The 19,294-nt window shown below is 34.6% G+C and overlaps 1 protein-coding gene across 5 annotated transcripts in view; it reads right to left on the reverse strand.

Moving 5' to 3' along the window:
* Positions 1–19,294, reverse strand: part of LRP1B (LDL receptor related protein 1B) — a 1,893,223-nt gene that overhangs the window by 341,642 nt on the left and 1,532,287 nt on the right. For all 5 annotated transcript variants that reach the window (XM_037849262.1, XM_037849261.1, XM_037849260.1 and 2 more), the window contains one exon: positions 18,530–18,734. In XM_037849262.1, coding sequence (XP_037705190.1) covers positions 18,530–18,734 — 205 coding nt within the window. The remainder of the gene's footprint in view (positions 1–18,529; positions 18,735–19,294) is intronic.

Consider the following 19,294-nt stretch of genomic DNA (forward strand, 5'->3'; position numbering starts at 1 on the left):
TAGAGATTTCCCACTGGAAGATACAGAGGTCTATTGAGATATCAATTTTGAAAGTTAGACAATGCAATTCTCTAAGAAGTCATATACCTTTGGCATTGATCCATCTCTCTAATTTTTTTAATTCATTTAAATTGTCCGTATCTCTTGAGGTAGTGAACCTCATAATGTCACATTTTTATAACATTTCTGTGATGACATACTTTTTATTTGTACTATATTTCTGTTTTCATTATGGATATTGTTTTGCTAAGTTTGTATTTACTTGACATTTAATTTCTTACTTTCAAGATTTTGATCAGAATTCCTTCTTAGCCTTCAAATTTTCAATCATATATCTTAGTAAAACAAATGATACAGCTGAATGTAATTAAATCAATTAAAAGGAATCTTAGAAAATTAATTATATTTCAACTGTTTCATTGACAGTTTCTTTAACATTCTCTTATAATTTCACTCAAAATAAATGGTGTTTATTAGTTTAATCATGAAAAGAATTTCATCAACATCAAGAAAAAGAGTGACTATTTTAAAGTTTTATGGAGAATTATGCCAGTTTAAGTGTTTACAATGAAAGTTTCCAACCTCTTGTTTGGTCTTTGAAAAGGCCACGAACATAATAATGTTGATCAGTGAAAAAAAGAGTAAGTTTCAAATACCAAATTAGTTATGGAAGGAAAACACAAGTTTGCAGAATCTAATTAGATGGTTTAGATTTTTCTTCTTTCCAAGGAAGCCCAGTCTAGCCAAAGCCACAATTCTTTCAATTTTTCTTTAATCTCCTTTTCATTTAAAAAGCCACAACTCTTTATGTAAGGGTAGATGAGTTTACTACTTCTAATGCAACTATTACTACTAATGGTCAGACAACATAGTACTATAGGAGGCAATATGTGTGAATGACAAAGGAAATGAGTATTGAAAAAACAGCATCAACACCACCACCAACTACGAAACTCTACTATGCTCCTCTTTCACTTCCCCCTCCAGCCATCCTGGCCACCCTGGTGACAGTTATGATCTCAACAAGGCATGTACATTTCCAGTTCTCTCTGCTTGAAATGCCCTTCCACCAGATATCCATGTGCCTAACTAGCTCTCTCACTTCCTTTAGGTCTTTATTTCAAAGTCATCCTCTCAGTAAAAAGATAAGTCTTCCCCAAAACCACTCTCTCAAAATATCAATCCATTGCCAACCCCATGACTTTTTTCTAAGTATTTATCACTCTTTCACCAATGATGTATTTATTTAGTTATCTTGTTTATTATCTGATAACTGTATGAGCTGGACTTTTTGCCTATTTTGTTCACCGCTCCATTTTGGCCAGAGAAGGGAGATGAAAGAAATGGGGGCAGGGAGACAAAGAAAGGGAGCCAGGGGGAAGGGAGCAAAAGAGAGTGAGAATAATAATCATAACCCTCTAAAAGGGGGAAGAAAATAGCATAATATGACAGTGTGGGAAAATAAAACTTCCCTGGATATCTCACTGCTCCTGCAAAAAGACGTAACCTCCTGAGATATAAAAATGTATATGATATAAAGATAGAAAATATTTGCTTTCACTTCTTGCAGAAATACTGAACACTCTTTGCATATCATGAAAATTAGATCTATGGTCATTTTTCCTAGCATATTGCTCTGACCAGAAACTTCTTTTATCTCCCCAAATGGGCCAAATGACAGTCAGGGCAGGTTAAATCCCAAGGTACTAGAAAGACTTGATCACTATGTCCCTAGGTATTTACACATCAATATGGATGAATTCCAGAATTTGGGCATATGTGGAAGTCTTAAAAACTGCAGACAAGCAGGGTTTATCTGACCCTCAGAATTATTCCAAAAGCTTAGGGTAAGAAACCAAGATCTTTTCCATCCAGTCTCAGTCTCAAAGGAGTAAAAGGTTTTATGTTTCCTCTTTCTTTTGGGATGGCAATAGAATGGCCATTTATAAGCATCTATTGTAGGCAACCCACCACTCACTTTGAAAGCATCCATCGGCTCTCATGGCTTTTTTGCAGGTCTAGATGAGGGAGACCAATGCTTCAATGTTCACTGGCTGTTGGTCTAGCCTTCAGTATCAGTAAAGAACTTTTCCTTTACCCAGGTGTCTCTTATTTCTGCAGGATGCATTTATAAAAAAAAACTCTGCCAGTGGTCTACTTAGACCCTCACAGTTCTGGACAAAATAGATACAAGTCTCCAAAATATTAAATACTAGTAGGTGACAAAGAATTTTTTGTGATCAAAGGGTATGCATTTCACACATCTCCCCAGGTAGATACAAGAACAGAGAGAATAGATGACCACATACATTATTATGAGGCGTTGTGTTCCCAAATGCAGAAATGCTCTCAGGAGCCATGATGAAGCATATTTCAGCCATGAAAGGGAAAGAGATGACTTACACCTCAGCATAAATCTTAGGTTTCAAAAATGATTAGAGTCATGACAAAATAAATTATTTCCTTTTTAAAATGAAGGTATAACCATGTGTTAGGTAATTACTTTGATTTTAAATGTCTGTAACTCCAATTTCCATGATAGCACATAATGGCTCAGAGAAAGAATGAAAAAATGCAGATGAAGTTTGTCATAATGTATTTATACAGTCAACACACACACACACAGACACACACACACACACATACACACACACTACAGCCTGAATTTGCAAGGCTTAATTCATCTAAGTTAATGGTTTTTTTTATCTTTTTTAAACAGTCCCTTGGGAGGGACTGGAAGCAGAGCAGAGCACTGGGACTTCTCAATTTAAAAGCTATTACTTCAAGAGTCTAAAGGGAGGGCTGCTCCAGAAATATCCTCCTGGAGCTGTCAGTTTGTTTTCTTTCTTACTTTCCAAACTAAACACTTGAAAATGAGGAAACAGAAATAAAATATTGTGAAGCTCAGCTGTCTGTGGAACACATGTTTACGTCAGTCATCACGCTCATGATCTATTGCAGTAATAAATCAAAAGAACCGCACCATTTGTGTAATTTATCACTGCAGTATATCAGCAGGATGAGGCCTCCAGGACTGTGAGTTACAGACCTGAACCTTGCATCATTGCTTTTATTTATTTCCTCTCTTTAAGTTTGATATAGAAAGACAGAGGGGGAGGAACTGAAGTCAGAATTTAAAGCTTTGTTTGTATAATTTTCTAAATGGCTTTAGATAATGAAACCATGAAGGCATTATCAAAAGTTCTCAACTTTGATTTACTATTTTTGTTAATACATTAAAAAATCAAAAAGCCTAAATACTACTCCTTTTTCATGATGATCAGGTTGTTCATTTAAGCATTTCCTTTTGACTTCTTCCTATTTCCCATAAGCATTTCCTTTTGACTTCTTCCTATTTCCCATAAGCAAAATAATAATATTATTATTTAGGAGGGGGCTAAACATATTTTGTATTTCTTACTTGGTGTTTCCCTACTTTAATGTTTTAATAGTTTGAGAGTTCTAAGTAGTATATGAGGTCTTTTTTGAATAAACCACACATTAATCTTTTACTCTTCAAACTTACAGGATTTTTATTAACAGTTGAACAGGTTAACTATTTTCCTTGGCCCAACCTTTTATGGTATATATTGATAATTAAGTGTTTCCTCCTCTCATTCAATCAACATTTATTGAACTAGATAAGAATTACTTCATTCACTAAATCTGTCTCATCATGAAGCTGGGCCTGGTTGATAACACAGGGGCATTTGTACCCGAACCCTGTTAACCATGGCCGCCCCTACACTCCAGCTCAAGACCTCTGTCTCCCCCTTGGTGCGAGCTTTTCAAATTTTTAATATATTTCAAGTAATTCTTTGCTATGTAATGTTTGAGGGTTGCCACATTACTTATATTACACATTACAGATATGTATAATTCAGTAAAATATTTTATAATACATAACATTTATATCCTTGCTACTGAAAGCATGGGAACTTCTTAGAAACATGCAATCTCTAGCTTGGAACCAGACCCACTGATTCAGAATCTGCATTTTAACAAAACCCCCAGTTGATATATATGCACATTAAAGTTTGAGAAGTACTGCTGTCTTAAGTATCACAGTCCCATTCTTGGCTCTGTATGGTATACTGAAGATCCTCTTCCCACTTAATATAATTTTGGGTCTAAGGTCAAGATTGACTCATTTAAACCATGCTAGAAAATACTAATGCTCTCTTAATAGCAAAATTCTTTGGGGAAAAAAATCCTGAATGTGTGAGGACATTCATTTTTGGAAATATCATGGACTTGTAAAAAGACATGCTACAGATGTAAGAACTTGGAAATTTCAGTCATATGGGTGTGCTTGATTGCTAACTCTACCATTTAATGACTAGGCAACCTCAAGCTGGCTAACTTTTCCCTCAGGTTCTTCACTGGCAAAAGTGAAATAGTAATAGTTATTCTGGTGATAATTATATCAAAAGCACACTAAAACATCTAAAAATCCAATAAATATCAACTCTTATTAAAAACTTACTATGAAGTAGCTCAAACATACAAGATATTGTGATAAGAACTTGTAAATTTGGGTAGGGCAAACAGTAAGTCGGTGTGCTGCTGTCCCTGGTCCTGAACGAGGAGTCTTTCTTAGGGCAATAGCTCCCAGTCTATAATCATTTGAACACTACTGCAGGAGACATGGCTTAGGTAATGCTCAGGTCCTCTCAGCCATATCTGGCTCTGGAACCTGTGACAACCTTTTTTTTTGCCACAGTTGATGTGAAGACCAACTTTATGTAGGCCCAGTGCCATCCCCTCATTCCTGTACCCAGAGCCTCTTACCTCTTGCCAGGATGGCTTCCCTACTGCCCTTGAAGTATTAGATTCTAGCAAAACATGCTTGGTTCCCACCAAGTGCAACCTGGAAGTGTGCAGGTAAGTGATGACACATGGGTCAAATCTTTGAAAAACAGAAAAGGGACAGTAAAAGTATTTGTTTACCTTCTTCAACACTCCCCCACCTTGGATCATGTCCCTGGACAGTACTTTATATGGCCACACAGAAGATGATCCCAGAAAATGAAGCAGTCCATTGAATGTGATATCAAGAGGTACCCAGCACTGAGGCACATTCCATATATTTTCTCTCTCCTTCTCAAACCATTCTCCTTTCCCTAATAAACAACCAACATATAAACTCCTGCCTCATGCTGTTTTCTAGGAACCAGGACTAAGAAAAATTCCTTCACATTTTTTGTCTTTATTTGAATACAACTTTTGCTATCATTTATTTTGAATTATCATTTAAATTGACTCATTGTCATATATAGAAACCCAGTATCAGCTACAAAAATAGAATATAACTTTAAAAACATCTACAATGAAACTGAATGTTATCAAATTAGTAATTAAATACTATTAAACACTAAATGTTCTACGCCCATTCTCTCTCTCTCTTTCTCCACCCTCCCTTCCCTCTCTAATGGAGCATGTATCACAATGGTATTAAATATATACTAGCCATAAACTGAAACTTTCTTCCTAAATCAATCTGAATACTGAAAGAACATTAAGAATAGAATAATTTTCATATAGGTGATTAATTTTACATTGATATTGTTTGTATTTTAGCACCTAATTCCAGTTAAATGAGTCCCATTCTTTGGGAACAATGGCTCAGTACAGTGGAAGACCAAGATTATGGTGATTCCCATGCAAACTTCCCCAGAAATTCTGAATCAGGCATGACATGATATGGTGGTGCACAAATATTTTTATTCTACTGCAGATGCAGATGGTTTGAGACTGCCAAAACTGTGATTTTTATTTTACAAGATATTCTCATTTACCACAAACATGATTGCACCTTGAGTAAATTCATCTTTCTTATGTTTATTGTAGCCTATAACGGTAAATTACAATTTTGACTGTGTATAAAAATAAACTGAAGAGATTTAAAAAATAACATCGATATCTCACCCAGGAATTCTGATTTAATTGTTCTGGGGTGGAGCTCAGGCATCAGTATTATATAAAGTCTCCCCAGAGGATTCTGATGTGCATCTAGCGTTAAGAAATTGTTCTACCTCCTCTAATATATCATTGACAAATTAAGACAAGCATACTCTCTTTTACTGCTCAAAGTAGCATTATTCTGAGTCATTATTTTTCATTTAGTTAACAAGCTTTTTAATGTTCCCACCATGCAGAAGTCCAAGAGGGAGACAGGCTAGCCAGTTGACTACGTTCAGTATTTTCTAGATTACCCATAGAATCACACAAGGTGATCTGAACCTCTTTACCCACTTGTGCTCAGCTCCAGCTCCCAACTTGGATATAAACACCTAGATAGTTTAGCCCTCAAAGTCTGGAATTATCATCATAGCAGGAGAAACTACTGATTATGCATATTTGCAGCTGCAACTACTGATTATGCATATTTGCAGTGGTCATAGGATTCTGTTTGACTCTCAGTGGAAATACTAGCCTGAGTCTTCAGTAATCCTTGTTTTTATGGTTCCTCCTTTAAAATGTGTTTAATTATTTAGTTTCATTCTCTCTAAAATATATCATTAGTTAGCATAATTTACATCTTCCCCCCATTTTTCTTTATTTCCTGATCTTTAATAATTATGCAACAACTCAACTTATGAACCTTATGAACATTACTTAATTTTAAATGTTTGTCCTTTTCGTATTTTAACAATCTAATTGAAGGTACTTTATATGTTGATAATAAATCATATTTTATTTGATCATTTATTTATTAGTGTGTGCTAGAAGAAACCATTTAGCATTGTGATTTTCATTAGCTTTTTAATGTTCTCAACTCCTCATGCAAATAAAACATCTCATGACATTTTTCTTCTAGAGCTTAGGGCCACACACACACAAAATATATTTATTCTGCTAAATACTTTTGTTCCCCTCCAACAAACCAAAGGGTTTACAACTTAACAGATTGCCCTTAATGTCTGTGGCCCTTAATGCTGGGGAGCTCACAAACAAATTTATGCTTCTGCTAGTTATTTGCAGTCATACTGCACCTGCAATTATATTGCAAGCTAGTTTAAATCATTTTTTGAAATAGAGCTGAAATAATAAAAAAATAATAAATTATAATTAGTTTGCTGGTTTCCAAAACGTTCTCAGAGAGTCAAAGAAAATTCAAGATATTGCCTTCAGCTTAGAGAAATTCATGTTATTGGCTTTCTTTGTGACTCTAACAGGAAATACATATAAAATCAAGAGAAGAACAATAACAATAACTAATAAGTTCATAGAAGAGAAAAATTCATGTAGGTTAGTTCAGAATTTCTTGAATTTAAACATGAAACTTTTCATTCTTTCTTTCTTATCTGCTCATTTATTTCACCAAAGGAAAGTTAGTTTTAACTTATTTCTTTGCTTAGTGCATTCAGTTTGTAAGCAAAAATAATCTCAAAGAAATGTGTATATATACACATACATACACATAAATACATATGAATTCATACATACATACATGATGGGCTTTTCTTGTCTATCTGTTCTTTTTATCTTTGTATCTGAATTTCTACAATGAGGCAGGTGGGGAAGGTGGCTCCTGGTCTTTTGAAAATTTTTTCTGATGCCTAAAAAATTGAAAGCTTCCATGAAATATTAAATCAATCCATCAGTATCAGATTCAGATGCTTAAGGGACAGCAGTTATTTTCTGGATGAATAAGCTAGTTGCCCTGGATACTGACCATTATTCTTCTCCAAGAACACATCTCCTTTGAGGGAGTCCAGCTTCAGTAACACTTTAATTTGCACAACTAACCAAGCTGAACCATCACTGAAATGTATGTGGATTTAAATCAAGGGATTCTGTTAGAAATAAACACCATTAACCCTACTGTGATAACATTCTTATCTTACCAAACAGGAATGTCAGTTGTACGGACCTAAGAAAATAACTCAGAATGGTTGAGACCTTCGAAACTGCTAAGCTTTGATTTGGGTCCTTTTTTTTTTTTTTTTTAGCTGTTTACTATTTCATTTCACTCAGTGCAACATTTTGATAATTTCTGCTGTAGTTTATTCATTAATTTACTCGTTGCTTCAGCAAATATTTGCTGAATACAGCTATACACCAGATTGTGGGTTATTTGCTTTTGGGGATACAAAAATGAAAAACAAATTCCCTTTCTTCAGATGCTAGTTATCCTATAGAAGAGGCAAGGAGGAAATTAATAATTTATTTGAACTGATATAATTTGTGCTCACACAAATGAACCTATATTCGTATGAATGTAGTTACAGAACTTTTAATTTGGCTTGTTTTTTTAAATTTGGATAACTCAATAGGGACTTTAAGTGAATTAGTCTTTATTGTGAACTACTGCAAGTACTAGTTGATTTATAATTGAATAGTTCACTTTAAATCCTCAGAATACCTCCTGTGAAGCAGAAGCCATTATTCTCATTTTAAAGAAGAAATTCAGACACAGACAGATCAAGACAATGTCCAGTGTATACTAAAGAATATGTCATGGATTCAAATTTCAAATTCACATCATTCTCCACAATCTAAGCTTATTACTTTCCGCCACATTGTGGTGCTTTCTGAAAAGTAATATGTTCTATTTTGCTGATAAGACTTTCCTTATAATTACATAACCAAAATGTGGAATCGTCTTATTATACATACTCATATTTGAATAGATGCATCTAATGGCTGATCTAGTTGAGTTCCATATAAACATGGGAAATGCTTTTTTTAAAAGAGGAGAATCATAAAAGTTTATGATTGAAAGATGATTTTTGAGCCCAGTTCAAAATATAGAATCTGAAATTTAAAAAAGATTAAGTTAATTACTCAAGATCACACAGCTCTTTAGAATTGAACTGAAACAATGTCAACTAAGACCAATTTCAGGATTCTTTTCACTCCTTTCTAATGTCTCCAGGTGCTGCCGGTATTTGGACATGCCATTTCATCATAAGAAATTTAACTATTGTACTCACTCAGTGATTAATCTATACATTATAGAACAGACCATAATATTTAGGCATCACAATCCACCACCTTAATTCCACAATCTTTATTTCTTGTGGGTGGAGGGCCAGTGCTTCAACTCCTTCTGTGCTCTACAAAATCATGCCACATCTTGGGTGCTTTAATAAGTTGTATCCAACTGAAATACACTGGCAATACCTGGACTTTCTGTCATGTTAGAGACTTACAGAAAATCACCAGCTTATATATTTAAAAACATTTTATACAATAGTAAACATTGGCATTTCTTTTCTGTTCTGTTCTAAGATTCTAAAACATTCATGGACACACTGACTTTTACTTCCAGGAAGGTGGAGTAGCCATACTCTTCTCTAGCACAGACGACCCTCAGTGGAGAAATGGTTAAAAATACAGTGGCTATATCTGGACCATGAAATATTGCCCAGCAATAAAGAGAAACACGCAACAAGATGGACGACTCTCAAGAGAAGTCTGCTGAGTGTGAAGGCCAATCTCCAAAGCATACATATTGTATATTCCAGTTATGTAACTTTCTTGAAATGACAAAATTATAGAAATGGAGAACGTATAAGTGGTTTCCAGGGATTAAGGAAGGGGTGTGGCAGGCAGGAAGTTTGTGTGGCTATGAAATGGCAACATGAGGGATCACTGTGGTGATGAAGATGTTCTTTTTTGATTGTACCCATGTCTATATCTTGGTTGTGATGCTATACTATATTTTCTCAAGATGCTACGTACCATTGGGGAAAACTGGGTAGAAGATACATTTGATCTTTCTGTATTATTTCTTACAATTTCATGTGAATCCAAAATTATCTCAAAATAAAAAAGTTTAATTTAAAATGTCCATGAGCACAAATGGGTATTTCTTCCTTCGAACATTAATAATATTATTAATAAATAATAATATTAAAGCTTGAAGCCATCATGTAAAGTAAAATAAGCCAGACCCAAAAGGACAAATACTGTATGATTTCACTCATATAAAATACTTAGAATAAGGAAATTCATAGAGACAGAAAGTAGAGAAGTAGTTACCAGGGGCTGGAGGGGTTTGGGGGAATGGTAAGAATGGGGAATTATTGCTTAATGGGTATGAGTTTCTGTTTGGGAGGATGAAAATGTTCTAAGAATTACATAGTGGTGAAAAGTCATATAACTACATCAATTTACTTAATGTTACTGAATAATTGTATACTTAAAACTGTTTAAAATGATTTTTATGTTATGTATATTTTACCACAGTAACTTAAAAAAATATATCACTTATAATTTCACAACCCAAAGACATTCAACTTATAATTTGGGGATATGTTCTCTGAAAAAAATGTATCTATATTTATATGTATAAAGAGGTCTTTTTCACAGAATTTCATTAATATTCAATTCATCATTAAAAAATACTTTTCATGTGTCTGTCTAATATGCGGGACATTGTATAATTCGTTTATTTTGTTTCACTTAATATATACTAGATCTCCCCATGAGAATAAATATATTTTTACATTATTATTTCTAATGAATCCATAAAATTCTATTTTCTTGCCCTCTATCACATTTCTATTTAGTCACTTACTTGCCCTTTATCACATTTCTATTTAGTCACTTACTGTTCTAAACGAATAGCATTATTAAAATCATATTATAACTTGAGTAATTATTCTCATCCGAAAAGTTTTTAAATCTACTGAAGTCAAATTGGGTACATTAAAATCCTAATGTTGAATGGTGCCTCTTGAATTTAAAGGTGTGTCAAAGACAACAAAATACCTGATTTCCAGCAGCCCTTCAGGATTCAGTAGTCAATGGGTTTATTTGCAATGTACCTGATTGCAGTGACCATTGTATGAAAGGCTACAGATATGTCAGTTTCTTATATGCCAGGGGCTCATCTGTTGAAGCAAAATCTGCAGATGCTTCTGCTAATGAACAGGCCCCCTAGTTCTGGTCTATGGTTCCTCTAGCTGTTGACAGGCCTAGCACTCCAAGTGTACAAGGCTTTCTAGAAAAAGGAGCAAGGACACTTGCTCCTTTCTTTACGTATCACTTTAAAACAAGTACCCATCTTAGTGGTTCTCAATGGAGCCATTCCTACCAGCTCTGAGTTTGGGAAACGTTTGTGTGTTTTTGCTTGACTGAGGGCCCTGAGCATCACTTAGTGGGCAGGGACCAGAAATCTGGTTGACCCACAATGAACAGGGCACAACTCTACATTGAATTTTCTGAGACTCAGTCCAAGTTTCAAATGTCCTACAAGATATTCATGGAGGCAAAAAGCCTATTTATAATTATCTGAGCCTGGAATAAAACTCCATTTTACATATGTATAAAAGAGGATTTTTACAGAGTTTAACATACACTATTTTTTTCAGGAATGCAATTTCTACATAGATTGAGGGATGACCGCTTTGCTTTGTTTGGCTCTTTATAAAGAATTGATCAGCAGTTTTGAAAATCATATCACCTTGAGGTAGCACTATTCACAGTTTGAGTTTCTATTATTAACATGCCTGAAATCAGTTTGCCTCTGTAATTGTCATATTCACAATGATTCTATGTAAGTGTGAAAACAGCTGAACATTTCCCTAAGTTTCTTCCTTATTTTTGAGTCTTTACATATTGAAATACATATAATTTTATTATAAATTATTGTATATAAATATATGTAAGTGTATCCTTTATATTGAAATACATACTATTTTATTATAAATTATATATAAATACATGTATGTGTATCCTTTATATTATAGTTCATGTATGAAAATGATTTTTGAAAATCTTTAATTTTAGACTAGGAATGGGAGTGTTACAGATTTTCTGTTTGTTTAACTAAAAAAGGGGCATTAGTCCCAATATACATACTCCAATGTAAACTAGATGTTAAACATAGGCCTATTAGAAATTAATGGAGACTTCTTGGCCCTCGATTTTCTAAGCTGAGAAATAATGCTGCAATGTTCCATTTAATGCTGGTAAGGTTTTCAGTTCACTGAACTTTCAGTGACCGCTCATGCTGATTTGATGTTTACATCAATGATTAAAATTTTTAAGTCCAAAAAATTTAAATCCTTTTTAAATTGGAACCATTTTTCTTCTTTCAAAATTGGAACCTTCTTTCTTTTTTTTCTCTCTTTTTCTTTCTTTCTTTCTTTCTTTCTTTCTTTCTTTCTTTCTTTATTTATTTCTTTCTTTATTTCTTCTCTCTTTCTCTTTTTCTCTCTCACTTTCTCGCTTTCTCTTTCTCTTTCTCTCTTTCTTCTCTCTCTCTTCTTTTTGTAACAGGAATGGTTTTAGACTTGGCTAAGCCATTTAAACTTCTTTTGTTAGGAAATGTACTTTTCTGGGCATCAAAGACTACTCTGTAAATTTCAGAATTCTGGCCCCTGAAACTTTTGTAGCATCATTGAAACTTTATTGTCAGTAATCAGTAGATGGCATATAGAAATATAGATGAGACAGAGAGAGAAAGAGAGAAAGATTTCTTGTTTAGTTTACAGGATAAAATAATTGATTCTATAAGCAGAAGGGAAATAATTAGTGCCATAAAAAGAATATCTCATATCCTTGTGATTGGTCTTACTTATAATTAAGACTAGTTTTCTTTAAAAACTCGCTTCCTTATTCCTACTCAAAAGTCCATCACATCAGCGTATGTGTTTATCTAGTAGACAGAGTATCCTGAGCCCTCATTCTGAAGATAATTCTTAGAAGTTACTATGCATGCCTGAGAATATACTCTGATATACTTGGATGAAGTTCCTAAAAGAATGTTGGAGGTAAGAAAAATCAGCGATTACAATTCCTAGGAACATAAATATCTCTTTTGGAGGGGTTTCTGTCACTCAGGTAGCAGATATCTTCCAGGAAATGATTAACACTTACAATGTAATGCAGGGAGAAAGACTATAATCATGCTGTCTTAGCCCCTGTCAACATTAGTTATTGTTTCAGCCACTGGAAAAACAGAAATGACAGGAGATACAGAACAGAAATAAAAATGAAACAAAATGAAATTATTTTCTGTTTTCTTTTTTTGCCCTAATAACTAGATCAACCAGGAGCATTCAGTTGTATATCCCTAACAGTTAGTGTGTTCCTCAACAGTTACACAGGTTAACCATACAAATTAATATAGCACTATAAAATTAGGAAACCTAAGATAATTATTATTTATTTATCAATATAAATCAGTATTATGTGCACTTGTATTTTACTGTGACTGCACTCTACAATAAAATAGAATTTAAAAACCTGAGTTTGATAGAAGAAATTAAACATATGATTGAAATTGTTAAACTTCAGTATTAGCAGGTAACTTAATATAGAAACATTTTTTAAAAACACTGTTTTTCTGATTTTTTTTGTTATTTTTGAAGTAATCAGTTCCCCTGATCTGCTGGTTATTAAGGGGTAATATAATATTCCTGCAGTAGACTAAGGGACTTGTAAATAGCATATCAGCCTTATCAAATCTGCATAAACACTTAAACCCATGGAGCACCATGTTCAAAAAAAAAAGATTTTCTGATCAGAGCAAAACTACACACTGAATTTCATTCTGACAATTTATAACGAGCACATTAAAGGCTTTAAAATTTAATGCACTAAATAAACCTATCAGACTTTGTTTAGCTATAGATTCAAAACTTTACTTGACCACAGAGTAATCCCTGTGAATAATCAACAAAAGGAGCATTCCTCAAACACACTTTAGAAGAGCCATGGCTTCAGAACGAGTTTGTGGCTTACAATGCCTGGAGTCAGTTATAAGACTCTTTCCCAATCTTCAAAATCAGTTACCTCAAATATAGATTGTTTTCTTTTCAACAAAGAGAATACTTCCTCAAATATTTCAGATCGTAATGGCTAGCTGCTTTGCAATCAATCAAGCACCACTGGGATGTTTTATCTCTCCACTCCTCCACCTGCTCCCTTCATTCAAAATGAGAAAATATACAAGCACACCTTGGAGTTTTTGTGGGTTCTATTCTAGAACACCACAATAAAGCAAGTCACATAATTTTTGTTTTTTTTTTTTTGGTTTCCCTGTGCATGTAGAAGTTTTGTTTACACTATAATGTAGTCTTTTAAGTGTGCAACAGCACTGTGTCTAAAATAAAAAAAAATTCATGCCTTAATTTTAAAAAGCTTTATTGCCAAAACTGCTAATGATCATCTGAGCCTTCACTGAGTCATAATCTTTTAGCTGGTGAAGGGCCTTGCCTCAATGTGAATGGCTGTTAACTTATCAGGATGATGGCTGCTGAAGGTTGGGGTGACTGTGACAATTCCTTAAAATAAGGTAACAAGGAAGTTTGCCACATTGATTGACTCTTCCTTTCACAAAAGATTTCTCTGTAGCCTGTGATGCTGTTTGATAGCATTTTACCCACAGTAAACTTTGAACTTCTTTCAAAATTGGAGTCAATCCTCTCAAACCCTGCCTCTGCTTTATCAACTAAGTATATGTCTAAATATTGTTGTCATTTCAACCATGTTCATAACATCTTCACCATGAGTAGAGTTCACCTAAAGAAACCACTTTTTCTGCTCATCCATAAGATGTGATGCTTCATCCACTAAAGTTTTATCATGAAATTGCAGCAATTCTGTCACATCTTCAGGCTCCATTTCTAGTTCTGGTTCTCTTGTTATTTCTACCACATCTGCAGTTACCTCCTCCACTGTAGTCTGGAACCCCTCAAAGTCATTCATGAGGGTTGGAATCAGCTTCTTCCAAGCTCCTGTGAATGACGATATTTTGACTTCCCATGAATCACAAATATTCTTAATGGCATCTAGAATGATGAATCCTTTCCAGAAGGTTTTCAATTGATCCATCAGAGGAATCATTATCTATGTCACCTACAGCCCTATGAAAAGTTTTTCTTAAATAATAAGACTTGAACATCATTTTAATGATTATCAAATGACTCCTTGATCCATGGGCTGCAGAAAGGATGTTCTGTTAGTAGGCGTGAAAACAATATCAATCTCATTTTACATCTCTATCAGAGCTCCTGGATAATCAGGTGCATTGTCAATGAGCAATTATTTTGAGACAAATCTTTTTTTTTTTTTTTTTTCTTTCTTTCTGAACAGTAAGTCTCAACAGTGGGCTTAAAATATTCAGTAAACCTTGTTGTAAACAAATGTGCTCTCTTCCAAGCTTTCTTGTCCCATTTATAGAGAACAGGCAGAGTAGATTCAGCATCATTCTTAAGGGTGCTAGGGTTTTCAGAATGTTAAATGAGCACTGGCATCAATTTAAAGTCACCAGCTTCATTAGCTCCTAACAATAGAGACAGCCTGTTCTTTGAAGCTTTGAAGGCAGACACTGAATTCTAGCTATTAAAGTCCTAGATGGCATCTTTCCCCAAAGAAGGCTGTTTCATCTACATTGAAAATTGGTTGCTTAATGGAGCCACCTTCATCAATTATCTAACTAGATATTCTGGATAACTTGCTACTGCTTCTACATCAGCACTTGCTGCTGCACTTTGTGTTACGGAGATGGCTTATTACCTTAAACCATATGAACCCACCTCTGGTAGCTTCAGATTTTTCTTCAGCAGATTCTTCACTTCTCTCAGCCTTCATAGAATTGAAAAGAATTTGGGCCTTGTTCTGGATTAGGTTTTGGCTTAAGGGAATGTTGTGGCTGGTTTGATTTTCTATCTAATACACTAAAACTTTCTCCATATCAGCAGTAAGACTGTTTTGCTTTCTTATCATTCCTCTGTCCCCTGGAGTAGCACTTTTAATTTCCTTCAAGAACTTTCCTTTGCACCTACAACTTGGCCGTTTGGCTCAAGAGGACAACTTTTTGGCCAATCTCAGCTTTCAACACACCATACTCACTAAACTTAATTATTTCCAGTTTTTGATTAAAAGTGAGAGATGCGTGACTCTTCCTTTCACTTGAACTCTTAGAGGCCATTGTAGGTTTATTAATTAGCCAGATTTCAATATCTGTGTGTCTCAGGGAATAGGGGGGCCCAAGGAGAGGGAGAGAGACAGGAATGGCCCATCAGTAGAGCAGTCAGAACACACACAATTTTATCAATTAAGTTCATCATCTTCTATGGACTTGGTTTGTGGCACCCCAAAACAATTACAATAGTAAAATCAAAGATCACTGATTACAGATCACCACAGCAGATATAATGATGATGACAAAGTTTGAAATATTGTGGGAATTACCAAAATGTGACGCAGAGATACAATGTGAACACACGCTTTTGGAAAAATGGCACCAACAGACTTGCTCGACACAGAGTGGCCACAAACCTTCAATTTGTAACAAATGTAGTATGTGTGAAGCTGAACAAAGTGAAGGACAATAAAATAAGTTATGCCTGTAGTCCAGTGGTTGAAAGCTCAGGTGGCGTGAGACTATCAGGGATAAAGCCCTGCTTCTGCTTTGTATGTGGCTAGGTGATCTTGGGCAACTACTAAAACTTCTCTGTGCCTCATTTGCTTTATTGGTAAAATGCAGATAATCACAATAATGCCTACCACCTAGGAGTACCATTAGCATTTGATAATCATTAGCTGGTATGGTGATGATTATTAAGTTGATATAACTCTCCATAGTCTTAAAAAATGAAAAGGATAGTGTAGAAAGTATTTCAAATAGTGGATAAGCAGTCAGATTAAATTTTGCAAAAGTCTTAAAGCATTTTAAAATCTATTGCTTACTTTATTAGCAAAAATAGAACCTTTCCCTTAAAACATTTAAAGCTATTTGAAGATAAAGCAGAGGCAATCTAGATGCATGCAAGCATGTAATAAACCTTGGAATCTTTCCAAAAACTCAGGCCCAATAGAAATTTGCCCTGATTTGGACAGGGATGGGGTGTTGGAAATGTAACTGAAGTGACTAGGCATAATTTTGCTTGAAATATCAAAACAAAATCTATAAATAATATTAATGACATATTATTGCAGGAACCCCTAGAGTAACAAGAATTGCCATATGTAAGAATAGATTGGGAGCAAAATGATTTCAAAACAATAAATTGTGATGGTTGAAGGATTGCCATGAGGAGTTACCAAAGCACTTTCTGTATCAGGACATAATAGAAATAATACCTCATCCAAGACAATGATTTGCAGTCATAGACCATTTTTTCAAAAGCATTACTCACTAGGCTCATTTTGAAATGCGAGGCATATGACATACCCTTTTACTATCTTTATAATAACTTCATAATAACCCATGGAACATCTGTGTATCCGAAAACTAAAGTCTATAAAGGCAAAATACTTTGCCAAAGGTTACATGGACTTTAATTGGAAAAAATATACCGCAAATTTGGGATTATGACTCTTAAGTTAGAATTATAGTTTCTATCACAAACTAAATCTTATCAAGGCCCATTGTTTCAAGATTCCCTAAACAGTCCTGTGTCCTTTATCAGCACTACCCAAACTAGTTGCTCTATAGTAAGATGAGATACCCATGCCAGAATGGAAATCAACACAGCACATACTACTTCTCTCTCAAGTAGTTGACAAACACAAATGTACACATGTGCATATGTATGTATGCATATACATGTACATGTACATACTATGCAGTTGACTTAAGCAGAGTGTTTAATGATATAGGTTATAGGTTTTCAAACTGCCCCTAGCCAGTTATCTGTTTTTGTAAATAAAGTTGTATTAGAACACTCCAAAGCCCAATTGTTTACATATTCTCTATGGCTACTATTGCACTATTCATGGCAGAGTTGTTTGTGAAACACAGACTATATGTTGGGCAAAGCTTCATATAATTACTCTCTGGCCCCTTGAGAAAAAATTTGCCTTCTTTTGCCAATACAGCTGGGGAGTGAGGAGCCTAGGGATCAGTTTGCTGTTCATACATACCTTGCGGGTGGGGACAAGTGAGGATTTCTCCAGTAGTGTAAGCACTGGAACCTAACCCTCACCAACCCCAAGTTGTCCCAGTGACCAAGGCTGCTGCTTCTCACAGGGCAAGCAAGGGCACTGAAATGTTACCACCCTACAGGCCCTAACTACCTGCTGTAAGGGTTCTCTGGGGCAGCATATGAACTCTGCCACTAATAATCCATTTGTAGCCCAGGAAGAGGGACCCAGGAGAGTGATTAGAATAGGCTTGAGAGAACAGAGGATCATTTCATTCTTTTCAAATTTTCTCTTTTTCCTTGGACAACTAACCAATTTCATTACACATTGAAAAAAAATTATACACACACACACACACACACACACACATACACATATATATAAAATTGAACCGTATGCAAAGCACTCTAACAATTCCAGTTCAATTAATAGCTAGGAAAAAATTGGTTTTTATTGTTCCTCCAGATTAAAGTTTATAAGAGTTGGACTATCTCTATAGTGGCAAATACTCTTGAAGAAAGTTTTCAAAGCATTATCCACAGTTTTCTTTTTTTCACTGAATAGGCTAGTTGTTCAATTGGACTGGTTCAAACAATTAGCTATTTTCAAATCACAATATGCATATTTTAAGAGTATGAAGCATGTTTTTCAAGCATATCATCGTATGAGTCTATAATCAAAAAATTCTCAGCTAACTTACATGTCTCTGGGATCCATCATATTCACACCTTTCAATTTTCCCTAGGCTTCCGTCTGAGAAATACAGCTTCTCTGCACGGTGGTCGATGGTGAGCCCATTGGGAGTGAGTATGTCTGCACTGACCACCACTTGAGCATTTTTCCCGGTCAGTGTAGATCTCATGATACTTGGATGTTGTTCATTCCAGTTGGTCCAAAACATTAAACTAATTAAAATGAAAATTATAATAATAAATTAAAATAGTTTTGTGCATAGTAAAAACATGACTAGAAACATGACAGTGGCAAGCTATTTATTTGTTTTTATTTTTATTAACTTCATTTACCAATAAATAAAGCTATTTAAAAAGAAAGAAAATTATTTGTCTTGCATTTTATAATCCTTAAAAAAATCAAGGTACTAAGGGGAAATATGCACATTATATTTGCTTGCATATCTTTCCTGGATTTTTTAAATGTAGCATGGAAATTATTTCTGAAAGACAATTATCCTGTGCTTTCTCCCAAATAACAGTTTAACTAAATTAAGTTAGCTTGATCCAAAACGAGGATTTGTTTTAGTCAGGGATAAAACAATTGTCGTAAATGTTCTATGAACTGAAAATATAGTCTAACATATTAATATTACTGCTTAGCAGAGCTGGTATGATCAATGTGTACATCACTATTATCCTAGCTTTATTTCTCTTCTTAGTGGAATTCAAAATCTCTTCCCCCTTCCAGGTTTGTTTTTTAGATTTTGCATTCTCCAGTCTATATATTTTAC

Source organism: Choloepus didactylus, chromosome 9, assembly GCF_015220235.1.
Source record: "Choloepus didactylus isolate mChoDid1 chromosome 9, mChoDid1.pri, whole genome shotgun sequence".
NCBI classification, from domain to species: Eukaryota; Metazoa; Chordata; class Mammalia; order Pilosa; family Megalonychidae; genus Choloepus; species Choloepus didactylus.